This window comes from Morone saxatilis, unplaced genomic scaffold (genome assembly GCF_004916995.1).
Source record: "Morone saxatilis isolate NCDOM2014 unplaced genomic scaffold, NCSU_SB_2.0 Contig12, whole genome shotgun sequence".
In the NCBI taxonomy this organism is placed as follows: domain Eukaryota; kingdom Metazoa; phylum Chordata; class Actinopteri; family Moronidae; genus Morone; species Morone saxatilis.
Genome location: NW_023339674.1, coordinates 13,960,070 through 13,972,360, shown reverse-complemented (window position 1 = coordinate 13,972,360; position 12,291 = coordinate 13,960,070). Strand labels below are relative to the sequence as shown.

The following is a 12,291-nucleotide window of genomic DNA, read 5'->3' as shown; positions in this document are numbered from 1 at the left end:
ACAGAGAGAAAAAAAGAGGAATTGTTCTTTTTTCCGAACATGTTTGGAGGATTTTCCCCCAAATGTAATTGCTTATACCTCACTATTAAATTTATCTTTTGCAGGCTTCGGCTACGTGTGTGTTTTATTGGCAATTTATTCCGTCGTAATTATTTACAGGCACAGTAGGCCTCCTCCAACCCTTTTCTATTGAAATTAGTCCAAAACTGTAATTGTAAAAATGCCTGTAGAGTTGCAACTGGGTGCGTTTCACAAAATTAAGACATGAAGACTTTGGCATTTGGATTGTTTAAAATAAATAAATAAATATCCTTGTAAACCTAACTAAATTAAAAAAAAAAATGTTCAGCCTAAATCAACTTATTATTTCATCATAAGACAGTTAAAATGAATTAAAATTAAATTGCTTTAATCCAGTTATGGTTTAAAGGAAATACATTTTTGTATGCAACAATTGCAACCCTAAAAAGAGCATCTTTTGAAACAATTTGTAATTTCTTTTCATGCCCTGTTGCAGTTTAGCCTTTTTGCTTCCCCTCAACTCCCTCCTCTGACTCTGATTGTCGTCTCCGTCTCCTCAGGACCACTAAAAAGGAGGTGAATGGACCTCCACCGCCCCTTCAAGATGGACAGCCCCTCCTACCTGCCAGCTCCACTGGCCTCCCCCGCCCTGATGGTCCTCGCCTCCACTGCCGAGGCCGGCCGAGACGCCTCCGTCCCCTGCCAGGCTCCCAGGCCCTTCGGTGTCCCTGCCTCCGTGGAGAAAGACCTTCACCTCCCCTTCCCCTCGGCCTCTTACACCTTCACCTCCATGTATCAGCGTCAGGGCCACATGTCAGGCACCTTTCCCTCCCGAGACTTCCCAGCCTCTCTGCTCCACCTGCACCCCCAGTTCACTCCGCCAAACCTGGACTGCTCCACCCTAAGCATGCTCAACCACAGCGGAGTGGGTGCCTTCCGACCTTTCTCGTCCCCGCAAGAGGAGAGGGAATCGGGGGTTTACCAGTCAGCTTTCACCCCTGCCAAGAGGCTGAAAAGCTGTTTCCCTGACATTGAGGGGAAGGAGTTTGACTTCGGCTCCCCGGGAGGCTCCCTCAAAGCCGGGGAAGACTCAGGGAGGAAGCTGTTCTCCATGTCTGGCCTGCTGTCTGATGGGGAGGCTTCATCGAGCCCAGAAGAGCGCAAAGACCACAGTGAGTACACACTAAACCCACAGAAACACACATCTGATGCATGTATGTAACGTCGGTATGTAAACACACTCGGCTCTCCTTGCTCACATCTGAAGCTCACACACAGTCACTCATCTCACATCTTTAAAGCGCGCAGTGAAATATACGGAGTTTAATTGGCACATCAAAGACCTTGCTCACCTTGACATGACACGGCAGATGAGATTTACATATCCTCTACAGCTGCATCGACTAATGGTGACAAATTGAAAGCAGCCTTTGTGAGTAAAGACGCGTCTGAAAATATTTTCCCCTTTGCACTCTAGTCTTTATCGTTTAACAAAGTGTTTACAGCGACTGGCTGAGACTGACTTTGACACAAATAAATTGAATAGTGTCACTTGTTCAGCTTAGTGATCATTAGCCACATATGACCATTAGGCCTATTGGAAGTCAGACTTTTCTTGGTGGCTGAGGAACACAAATACATCGGAGCGTGTGGAGGGTTGACATAGGAGGAGTGAGAGTTGGAACGAATGACACCCTGTCAGAGATAACGAGGTGGCAGAGATAGAGAGGAAGGGATGGAGGAGGATAGAGAAAAAGAGAGAGGGAGAGAGAGAGAGAGAGAGAGAGAGAGAGACGCGGCAATGTGCCTCAGCCTGAGCTTCCCAACGACAACCCTCAGCTCAATATGGCCGCCCACACCAGCCGTCTGATTTGTTGACAAATGAGTGGGAGAGGTGTCAGTCAGTGCGCCGCGGAGAGAGAGACGCTCCTCATTACTCCCGGGGATAATTGCCCAACGACGCGGGGGCACAACACTCGCCTCAGAGGGAGAGGGGGTGGGGAGAGAGGGAGCCGGAGTCAGGGAGGCAATGCTAGGCATGATGGGAAATCAAACCCCCTCAGTGGCGGTCGCCAAGGGGAGCGCCTGACAGATGAAAGGGACCAGAGAAAGACAGAGAGAGAGGAGAGAGAGCACCCAAAGGCTTGGCAGATCAGAGGGGGACACCATCGAAAATAATGACAATGAGAAGGGGGGGCCAGCGATGGAGAGGGGCGAGGAGGGGGAGACGCTGATACACGCTCTCATACATATCACCTAAAGGAAACTTTCATCCCACACATAAAGGGCGGGAGCAGGGACGAGTTGTCTTAAGAAAAGTTTGGATTGTGTGCCATGTGTGTCTCTATGCATATGTGTGTGTCTTTGTTGAAACTTGCTGATTTTGTCGCTGGTTGGTGGCTGAGTGACAGGGCCAGGGAGGCGGAGTGGCAGGAAGGAATCTCAATATGGAATTTTAATAAGGACGGGGAAGGGAAAGAGATGCCAGCCAGCATGCTGGTGTGAGAGGTGTGTCTGTCTGACAATGTTTGCTCTGTGCACTCGAGCATGCGTGCTCCTCTCACCTCCTGATTTTGGGAATCTCATTTGGGGAATGTTGACAAGGACAAAAGATGGGGTGGAACAGAACATGGGGAGCATCTCTCCTCCAAAAATGAGTTTGGGAAAAAAAAATGGATTCGTGCACATTGGAAGCTGCTTTTCCAGCTTTATCCAATTAGATTGGAGCTCAGGCAAACTAAGAGCTTTAATGCAATTGAGCTCCCAGCACTTTTCTAAGTCTGACATACACTTGTTCCTCTTGACTGGGTAACAGACAGTCACTTCAGGACTGAAAGTCTTAAGTGTTAAGCTTGAAATCTTCTTGGGTTGTGAGAGTGCGTCTACTGCTCGCATACTGCTGCAGCGACGGCAATGCAAATTCTCACTGAAATACAAACTACACCATAAAAACCTACTTTTGTACTTTTTAAGTTTTCTTAATTACTGAAATTACCTTCTGTATTGGGGTTTTCTCCCTGTACCTGTATGGGTTTTCTCCAAGTGCTTAGATCACTGCCCTAAAGTTAGACTCTGTGCAATGCACTGCAGCCACCCAATGCTTCTAAATATTTAAGATGGATTTGAAGGAGAGGACAAATATCCAGCAGAGTAATTCAACTGAATATATTTGAACCTAGAGTGAAATGATGATTCTTGTGTCGACTTTCCTCTGAACAAATCAAAACTTTCTGGATTGCATTTGACTTTTTGAGGACACGTCACATACATTCAGTCTGAGCACAGATGAACAAGTGCTGTAGTTCCTCTCGTAGCTTCTCTGCACAACATGCAGGTAGAGCACCCTTTCTGCCTTATGGGTCCCTGCCAGTGGACATCTCCTTCTGTCCACTTAGTGTCTTCTGTCGGTTTTCCCTCCCAGACTTGCCTCTGTTTTATCAGGGAAGGTCTGAGACACACGGTGTGCTCTGACAGCTGTTCAAACAGCCACGCTCGCTTTCAAAGGGCAGATGTCTTCACTGGAGCGAGTCATGCTTATTTTCCTCAGGGAGATGCTTTCCGCTCCAGGCCTTAACTGGAACTAAAATGGCTCTTTACCAGAAACACGAGTTGGGAAACCAGACGAGCGGAGTGGCAAAACACATCATGGCCAGACGCTGAAGGAACAGTGTGTGTATGCGTCTGTATCTCGCTGTGGTGGCGAAGCTGACTGAGAGCTGTGATAACTGGAGCCAGATGTTTGAGAGCCCCTGTGTTGTGATGCTGGTAACACACCAAACTCCTAGATGTCAGAAAAGTGAAAACCTTCACCGGCAGTGTGGACAAAGATAGTCAACTGTTGTACGACTGTCAGTATGTGAGTTCATTTATTTAGTACAGCTTGATATTTTCTCACCTCCTTCTTCTCTCTTCCCTTCTCAAACAAATAATTGAGCCAGTTTCTCAAAAGCGATCTGTGACCACTGTTTACATGTAGATGGTGGCAGTATCCTGTTTCATGAACGTTTGATGCTCACAAATTGCAGCTTAGCTTGTACGTCTCTTGCATTCTTACACATGGGTCGCCACGAACATGCCGTTGGTGTGTAGTGACGCACGTCAAAATTAACAGGAAAGGAAATGATCTTATGTTGCAGCTTGCATGTTGCAGATTTGGTCAAGTAGCCCCTTGCAACAACGCCAATTCAAAAGAAACTTGTATTGTTAGCATATAACTGCATCATTACGAAGAGATTAACACACGTGTAAATTACAGAGCTGTTTCTCCTATTTTTCATTCTGTAAGGTTTTTTAAATTTTGAATTCAGTCTACTGAAAGTAGAAAGTTATTTTAATGTCATGCATGTTAGTGGCCAGCTGACCATCAGTTGTAATTTTAACTATTTATGACTTTTAACTTTAGATAATGTGGGTGAAGCAAAACAGTATGCCTTCATCAACACTAGTTCTTTGACATCGACTGTGTGTCATTACATTTCATTCTTGTCAACTGTACATGCACAATTAATGTGAGGATTACAAAAGTTTCACAAAAGTGATACACAAAAGTTTTTTAGCAAGTTTTGAACCTGACTACAGGTATTTAACATGAGCAAAACTCTTCACCACAACATAAATCCGTGCATCAGGGTTATAAATCGGACACGGAACGTCAAATACTGTTACTGCGAGGAGGCACTGTTAGACTCACCAAATCTTCACCTGAGTGTAAAGAAATCCTGCAGGAAGTTAATAGAGGGGAAATGTGAGCGTAACACACACTGAAGATTCTCTACCAGATGCGCTCAGAGCGTAAGTGTCCTCCACGGTTGGTTATTCATGGGCTGTTAGCAGACTAGTGCGCACCTGAACAGAATCAATATTACATAGATTCATCTTAGATTTGGCATGTGGATTATCTCTGTGGTAAAGTTTGATGGGTTTGAGCTTGTTCCAGACACAGCTTACATGCTTTGTGTGTGTATGTGTCTGTGTTTGAAGGTGGGTGTATGCCTGCATGTGCATGTTTAGAGATGGATGTGACTTAGATTTAAATATATTATTGCTACCAGGTGAAAACCTCATATCCCCAAACTTTCAAGTTTTTAAGAATGAAAGAAAGCAGTGTTAGCTTGACGGGTTTAAGGTAATCTAATTGCTTATTCATAAAGACAAATATTGCAGAATTAACCCACAAAATCATCAAAATGATGGCGTTTTCCTCCACTAGCAGTGCATGTTTTTGCATATTTTTCATGCATTTTTTTATGCATGTAAGTTTGTATGGTATATTGACATCTCTCTCCCTCACACACACACACACACACACCACACACACACACACACACTAGGCCGTATATTCTAGCTGTGTGTGCTGATTTGATAACAGGCAGGGCGTCTGTGCGCTGTGTTTTCTGTGTAGCAGTCGTTGACGGCTGCTCGTATTGAGTGGCGCTTCCTGTTGAAAGACAGTGTTTACACCCCACTGACAGACCACAGGAGATCAATAGCAACCACTCGATGCTCATGCATACACATATATTATCTGCTGCCCGCTATTATTCCCATGGTGTATACGCTTATCAGGTGGACTTGTATGTGCACTCCATGCATCACCAGTCGCACTCACCATATGCCCATGGCTAGTTTTTTGTGTTCCTTTTTGTTGTTGTGATTTTGTATTGGTTTGATCTGTCATGAACAAACTTTAGTAAGAAAATTGAAGTAATGTAGTGATAAGAAGGTGTGAACATGAACAACACAACTGGGAAAGTTGGCAGATAGAAGCTACACAACACATTGTCATGTAAAAAAGTGTATTTAATCAAGTTTAAGACAAGAATAAATCAATAATTTTTTGAAACTATTTGATAAACTCATAAAAGAGTCAAGATACAAAACTCTTGACAGCAACAGATACTTACAGCTCCCTTTTTTAAAGCACCATTGTCCCACATATGTAACATCTGCAACCAGCTCTCTTACTGACCACACTGGTAGTCTTGATTTCAAACACTCAGGGAGGAAGCATTACAATATTAATGGTGGTTGTGTTTGATGTGAGAGCACGCCGCGGTTGACTGTTCCCCCTCCTGTTGTGTTGGTAGTTTGTTCTCCTAATGTTCTCCCAAGGAAAAGAGGCTTTCATCCTGGCAGGAGGGGAAACTCTTCTCAGCTTTTTACCTCATTCCCTTCATCTTATAAGGGCTGAAGAAAGGGGAACCTGGAAGTATTTTCCTGATGTATTTAGATTTAGGTGTTATTGTGTATTTGTGTATGCAGTGTGTGTATCTGCGTGTGTTGCTGCTTCCAGCAGGCCAATGTATCTTCAGAAGTTTCAGAGCATCAGGCTGTGGTGCCACACGGCTTGTCGGAGACAGACAGGATTTCTATAAGTCTGGCAGTAGGCCTTTACAGTAGCATGGGGAAATCTGTGTGTGTGTATATGTGTGTGTGCGTGGGGGTCTTTTTGCGGTGACCGTCAGCACCTGTTAGACGGTCAACAGAATGTTCTGCTGAAACATGAGTCATAACACATCTTGTAGTCACTGCATCTGCCTCCATCGCCTGCTGTGATCAGCCCACACCGACAGCGCTGCTTCTGTGTGAAGAGAGAGGGAGAATACTGAGCGAGAGAGAGACAGACAGAGAGAGGGAGGAAGAGGGAGAGAGAGAGGGTCATAATGAGTGCAGGGCCCAGGGGTCGTTAAAACAACAGCCTTGTTTTAACAAGAGGCCATCTTTCCTTCTTCCCCTCTCTCCGTTTTCCCTCTTTCTACTTCTCTCTCTGCGCACCTGATCGACTTGTATCACAGCTGCCTCTGATCTCACATCAAAGACCTAGTTTGTGTGGGTATGTGTGTGTGTGTATGTGTGTGCACATATAGGAAAGGCTTAGGGTAAAGGCAGAGAGGGTATTTCTGTAGATGAATCGCATGTTTGTAAAAAGTGGCACACACACACACACGCACAAACTCACATCCTCCGTCCTGTCCCTGGAGCCTAACAAATCAGTCAGGCAGATAGAGAGGGCAGGAAGGCCAAATGCTGGGGTTAAACACATGCTGCTGAGGAGCAGCGCAGACAGACAGCAAGACCACACCAATCCTGCACGCCTGGATGGCAGCCAGGAACCTACACACACGCACACACACACATACATATATGTATATGTATAACATACAGTACATGTCGTATCTGTGTGTCCTACTTATGTCACACACAAACCTTATTACAGCATGTCACTTGTGCTTGTTGCAAGTCTCCGAGCTGTGGAGGAGCTTGACAGAAGCCAATACATCAGAGGCATGCCAGGCGTGATAGCTTTACCTCGCAAATACATGCCGTCCCGACATGATTCAGTGGCTTCATAAGCACGAATGGCAGCTATTGTAGATTATCAAATGTGCATTTTTTTTGGTAATTTTTTAAAAATTCAATAAAAGGAAAGATATGTACAGGTTAGAAAATAACAGAAATATTGAGCGATATAAATCATTAGTTTACGAGCACGAAATTTAGAATTTGGATTTTCACAATTGTCACTGGAGCGATTTCGGACACAGCCTTAGGGAAAAAGGTTTGCATTTTTATAGGTTATATAACCATGTGCAGTTGACAGTTCACGCATGTTAAAGAACAGGAAACAGTGCAGATTGCTTACACATGCATCCTAAAAATCCACTGATCGATTTAGTCACTTCCACTGTTGCTTAGCTGTTTGCCGGTGCACCGCTGCCTTAAAGGTCAAAGTTTGCCAGGACTGACCCCTCACCCCCGCTGTGTAGGGGTGTAAACACTCCCCCAATTCTCCTTGGAGAATAGCATTGGGTCTGGGCCATAAATCACAGGCTTGATAATTGATAGGAAAACAGCAGTCCAGCAGTATATAACCTTTTACGTGTCGTCTCAACTCTTTATTATGGTGCTAATGAGTGGCCGTGGATCAGGGTTAGAGCTGCGAGCAAAGGGGGTAAAGGGAGGGGGGGGTTACCTCAGTAAAATACAGGCTACTGGCTACTTACATACACACACACTGTTGAGGCAGACACACACACACACACATATAAACACAGGAACTCAGTGTGCACTTGACACAGACACACATGCACACACACCAGAGGGCAGGCAGATGCTCAACTACACACAGGAAGGTACGCACTGAAGGATATGCGCGTATGCAAACATTCCCTCACACACACACACATGCATATGCAAACACACACACACACACACACACACACACAGTGGCTGGCAGGCTCAGCAGTGTCCATTACAGGCTGCTATTAGTATGGAGATTGTGCTAATTGTCCCCACAGACCACACATGCAGCACTCAGCAGACCCGCTGTGAGTCTGTGAGGCTGAGTAAGAGCAGGGACTCTGCTTTACACATCCTATTGTCTCGGTCGTGACCCTATTAGTGCAATTACAAATCAATCACTGAATGATTGTGGGATACATGCTGTGGATTGTTTCAATGCAAATTACACCATTATAGCACTTCAGGTGGCTGTGCTACTGTGGCCAAGTTTCACATAAGAAAAGTCCACCATAATAATCCAGTTCAGAGTGAGTTGGAAAACCAGTACAGTATTGTCGGTTTGAAAAAATGTATATTGGAGACAGGTGTAATAACTGCCCTATTCTCGCATCTTTTCAGTCGTAACTAGAAATAAATATAAATATATAAATGTGTTTTAATTGTAGCAGATCAAAGTGTAACTCGGGGCAGGTTTAGTTACATTCAAAAGTAAAATTAGACCAGTACAATTGTTGATATTTTTGGCTCATATGGGGCTTTTATTTAAAATCTGGTGTCAGTGTCTCACGGCTCTGATAGGATGAACATACTGGGTGTCATATTAAAGACCTGAACTGAGTCTTAAATCAGAATCAAAATATGCATGAAAAATATTTATGGATACGATTATGGTTTTTATCTTATGTGGGTTTTAAAGGAAACCTTTTTACCCCATGAAGAATAAATTTACAACCCCCCAGAAAATATTAGATATTAGTCTTTTCTTAAAAAAAAAATCTATTTTACTCAAACACGTTTAAAGCATGTGTTTGTATATTTTCATTTTATCATGTTAATCCATAGACCTTGTGCCCTATTTCAGAATCAGAAATACTTACTACTTTTATACTTAAAATTTAGTTTATATTAGTGTTGTAATTTTAAGGAAAATATTCAAAAAGTATTTACAGGCTCTTTTTCTTCTGAGACTCATATTTCAGTGTAAGATTCATATCACAAACACTGTGTCTCTGTACTAAGTAACCTTTGGCTATAGGGTTATTTAACCAATAATGTATATACCTGCTTTTAATTGTTTTTATCTAGAATTACACTTTGAAATGGCTGCTTGTGTCTGAGTGGACTCCTGGACTCTATGTAGTCTTACTCTGGGTGGGCTGGTTCAGAGTCTTGCAGACTGGAGAGGATCCAGTCTCATTAGCAGCAGCTCAAAGCTCCTGATCAGTCAAGTAGAGGAGACTGAACTGTGAGCGGCTCCTGTGTGACCCCACTGAGCGAGAACACAGGGGAGAAGATCTATACCCGCTGGCGCTGCCACAGGCCTCTTTGTTCTCCTGTGTTTGCTGACAGGGGAGATCGGAGGGGCGTATCGACGGGGGCTCACACTGCGCTGCGCTCACCAGGGCTACACAGCAGTGTGTGTGTAAAAGATATCTACGTGAGCACATAGACACTCAAACACAGAAATGTGTTTATACACACATCTCTACCCTCTTACCCTCTTTTTTCTCTTACTTTTTACTTCACACTTGCTCTTTGACAAACACAAATCCACCTACACACACACACACACACACACACACACATACAATAAAACTATCAACAAGTGATTTCTAGTCTGATGTGGAGGGTCGTCTGTCCACTCAGTCGTTGTATTAAAGTTCAATATATCTTATCTCAACAAGGCTTCAGGGTTGGGAAAGTCGAGCCAGTGTGGTGCTGGGATACCGCACACAGCATGCAAGGATGTTGTGCCCTTTACCCACAAAAGAAAACAACATTAACAACTATAAAAGCCTTATTTACTACCTTTGTTTATAGTGTAATGGTTAAACCACACAATAGATTTTAGCATTAAAGAAACATACTTGCAAATCTTTGCAGATTTTTCCTGCAGAATTAAAAGTATTTGATCACATGGACACAATAACTTGAACAAATCTGAGACTGATGAAAGCCTTATTTAAAAATAACAAGAATAATTTACATTTACACAAGTGCTTTACTAAATATATATAAAAAAAAATGTTTTCTTTAAAGATTTTTTTACCTTTTGATATGAAGTAATCCTCCGAGCTGCTTTTAATGCCCCGATTCTTCTTACCCTTTGTGTGTGGGTTACTGAAGATAAGCTGCTCAATCATCTGTATCTTTCCACTATTTGAAGATAAAACCATCGTCATCTGCTGTAATTGTTTGCTCATCCAGCCAGACACAATAACATCCTTTAGGAAGTGTGACTAACCCAAACACAGGTGTATCACAGAGTGCCAGGTGCTTGTGGTCCTCTCGTACCAGCAGCAGTCAGCACAGTTTCTGACAGTATCAGATGTTATCTGGAGGAGGGATGGGAGGGACAGATGGCTTATCTGTAATGATGCCCACTGATGAGGCAGAAGGAAGGGTTGGTGTCCGAAAATTTCAACAAGTTCTGACTAGAGGCCTACTTGCACTGTGATCGAGGCCCAATGCGGGGCTATTTTTTGGTCACAAACGCAGTATATCGCTTGGGAAAACACAAACATTTAGATTTAGTTTCAAGAGTACTGCCAACTTTAAGGATCTTAGTCTCCCTGCTGAGCGCTGCTCCCTAATGGCTAGGATTTCTGCTGCTCACCTGCTCTGCACAAAGTGTATGTGGGACAGGTGTGTGAGTGCAAGGCAGGTGGGTGTGTTTTCCTTGGTAAAGTAGGACATCAAGAAACCGGCAAAAAAACAGGAAAATGCACTTTCAAACATGTTAACACAAAAACAGTACCTTGCATTCTCTGGTATTTTTTGCTGTGGTGGAGTATTTTTCTTATTCCTATGGTTCTCTGGCTAAACACGGAAAAGCACTGTTAAAATAAAATCTTAGTCACAAGTCATTTCAAAGCAGTAAAATGCTGATTTTGGCTATCAGAATCAAAACTGGCAGCAGGCAGGTTTCTCTTCTCTGTTCTCATGGACATTTGCCCTTCCTTCTTCTTCTTCCTCACTCCTTTCTTTTTTGTCTTATGTATTTTTATTGAGGCTTAGTGTTAATAATCACAAGTCATTTAGCCAGTGCTTTGCTGAAGGTGGACCTAATGTTGTAGTAAAATAATTAATGTATCTCTTTTTCCTCTCTATTTCTTTTAAGGCTTTTGTTCTTTCTCCTTTGTTTTACCAGAAAACTCATCTGAAGTCATGATGACAGGACTTATGCGCAGAACAGTTTAGCAGGATACTTTTTTTGTTACGTGCTGTAACTATGGAATAACTGTACCTTAAACCTCTTACCACCATCTGGGGACCTCATCTGAATTTTTTCGTGCACTTGATAGCAGCAGTAAGAATGCAGAAAATCAAATAAAACATTGACTGCCAGTGAATGTGTTCAGAGCACTCACTTCGATTCTCTTATGGAGTCTTGCTGTTTTAAAATTTGCTCAAACCATGGCGTGATATTTGTTTAGGGAGTTTAGGAAGGTGAGACAGAACCTTGGTGCGTGTGTGCCTACAATGCTGAATGTGTCAGAGTTGGCACCACAGTCACCTACTTGATGCAACAATTTCAGGCGAGATCTCCGGGCTTTTTTATTTCCAAGCCCTTTTGGGAAATATAAAAAAATCACTGACTGATAAAGAAGCAGACGAAACACCAAAAGCAAAAAGTGTAAAACTGAAGCAGTAGAAGTCTGCAAGAGTTTCTTTTGTGAACTCTGCTGTATGACAATTGTCCCAACTGATCAAATATATATTAAGAACTCACTTTTATAGTCTTTATAGTTCTTGTAGTCTTGTTGTTGTTGTTCCAGTACCATGGTGAGTGCCACTATAATTAAACCCTTCAGTGGGTTCCACACACAGTGACACACTGTTTGTCCAAGACTGTTCAGAAAAGTTGAGTACTTGATGCAAGCAACAGAGCGATTGTCTCATTTTCTCCTTATTAACCACTAGTTGAGAGAAAGAGTGAGAGGAGAAAAGAAAATGAGAGCGAAGTGATGAGCAGACGATGGAATAATAAGAGAGAGAGAAAGAGGCAGAGAGAGAGACACAGAGAGA

General features: G+C 43.1%; 1 protein-coding gene across 1 annotated transcript in view; it reads left to right on the top strand.

Moving 5' to 3' along the window:
- Window positions 1-601: 601 nt before the first annotated feature.
- rnf220b (ring finger protein 220b) overlaps window positions 602-12,291 on the top strand; it is a 27,299-nt gene continuing 15,609 nt past the window's right edge. The window contains exon 1 of the mRNA XM_035653845.1: window positions 602-1,193. Coding sequence (XP_035509738.1) covers window positions 602-1,193 — 592 coding nt within the window. The remainder of the gene's footprint in view (window positions 1,194-12,291) is intronic.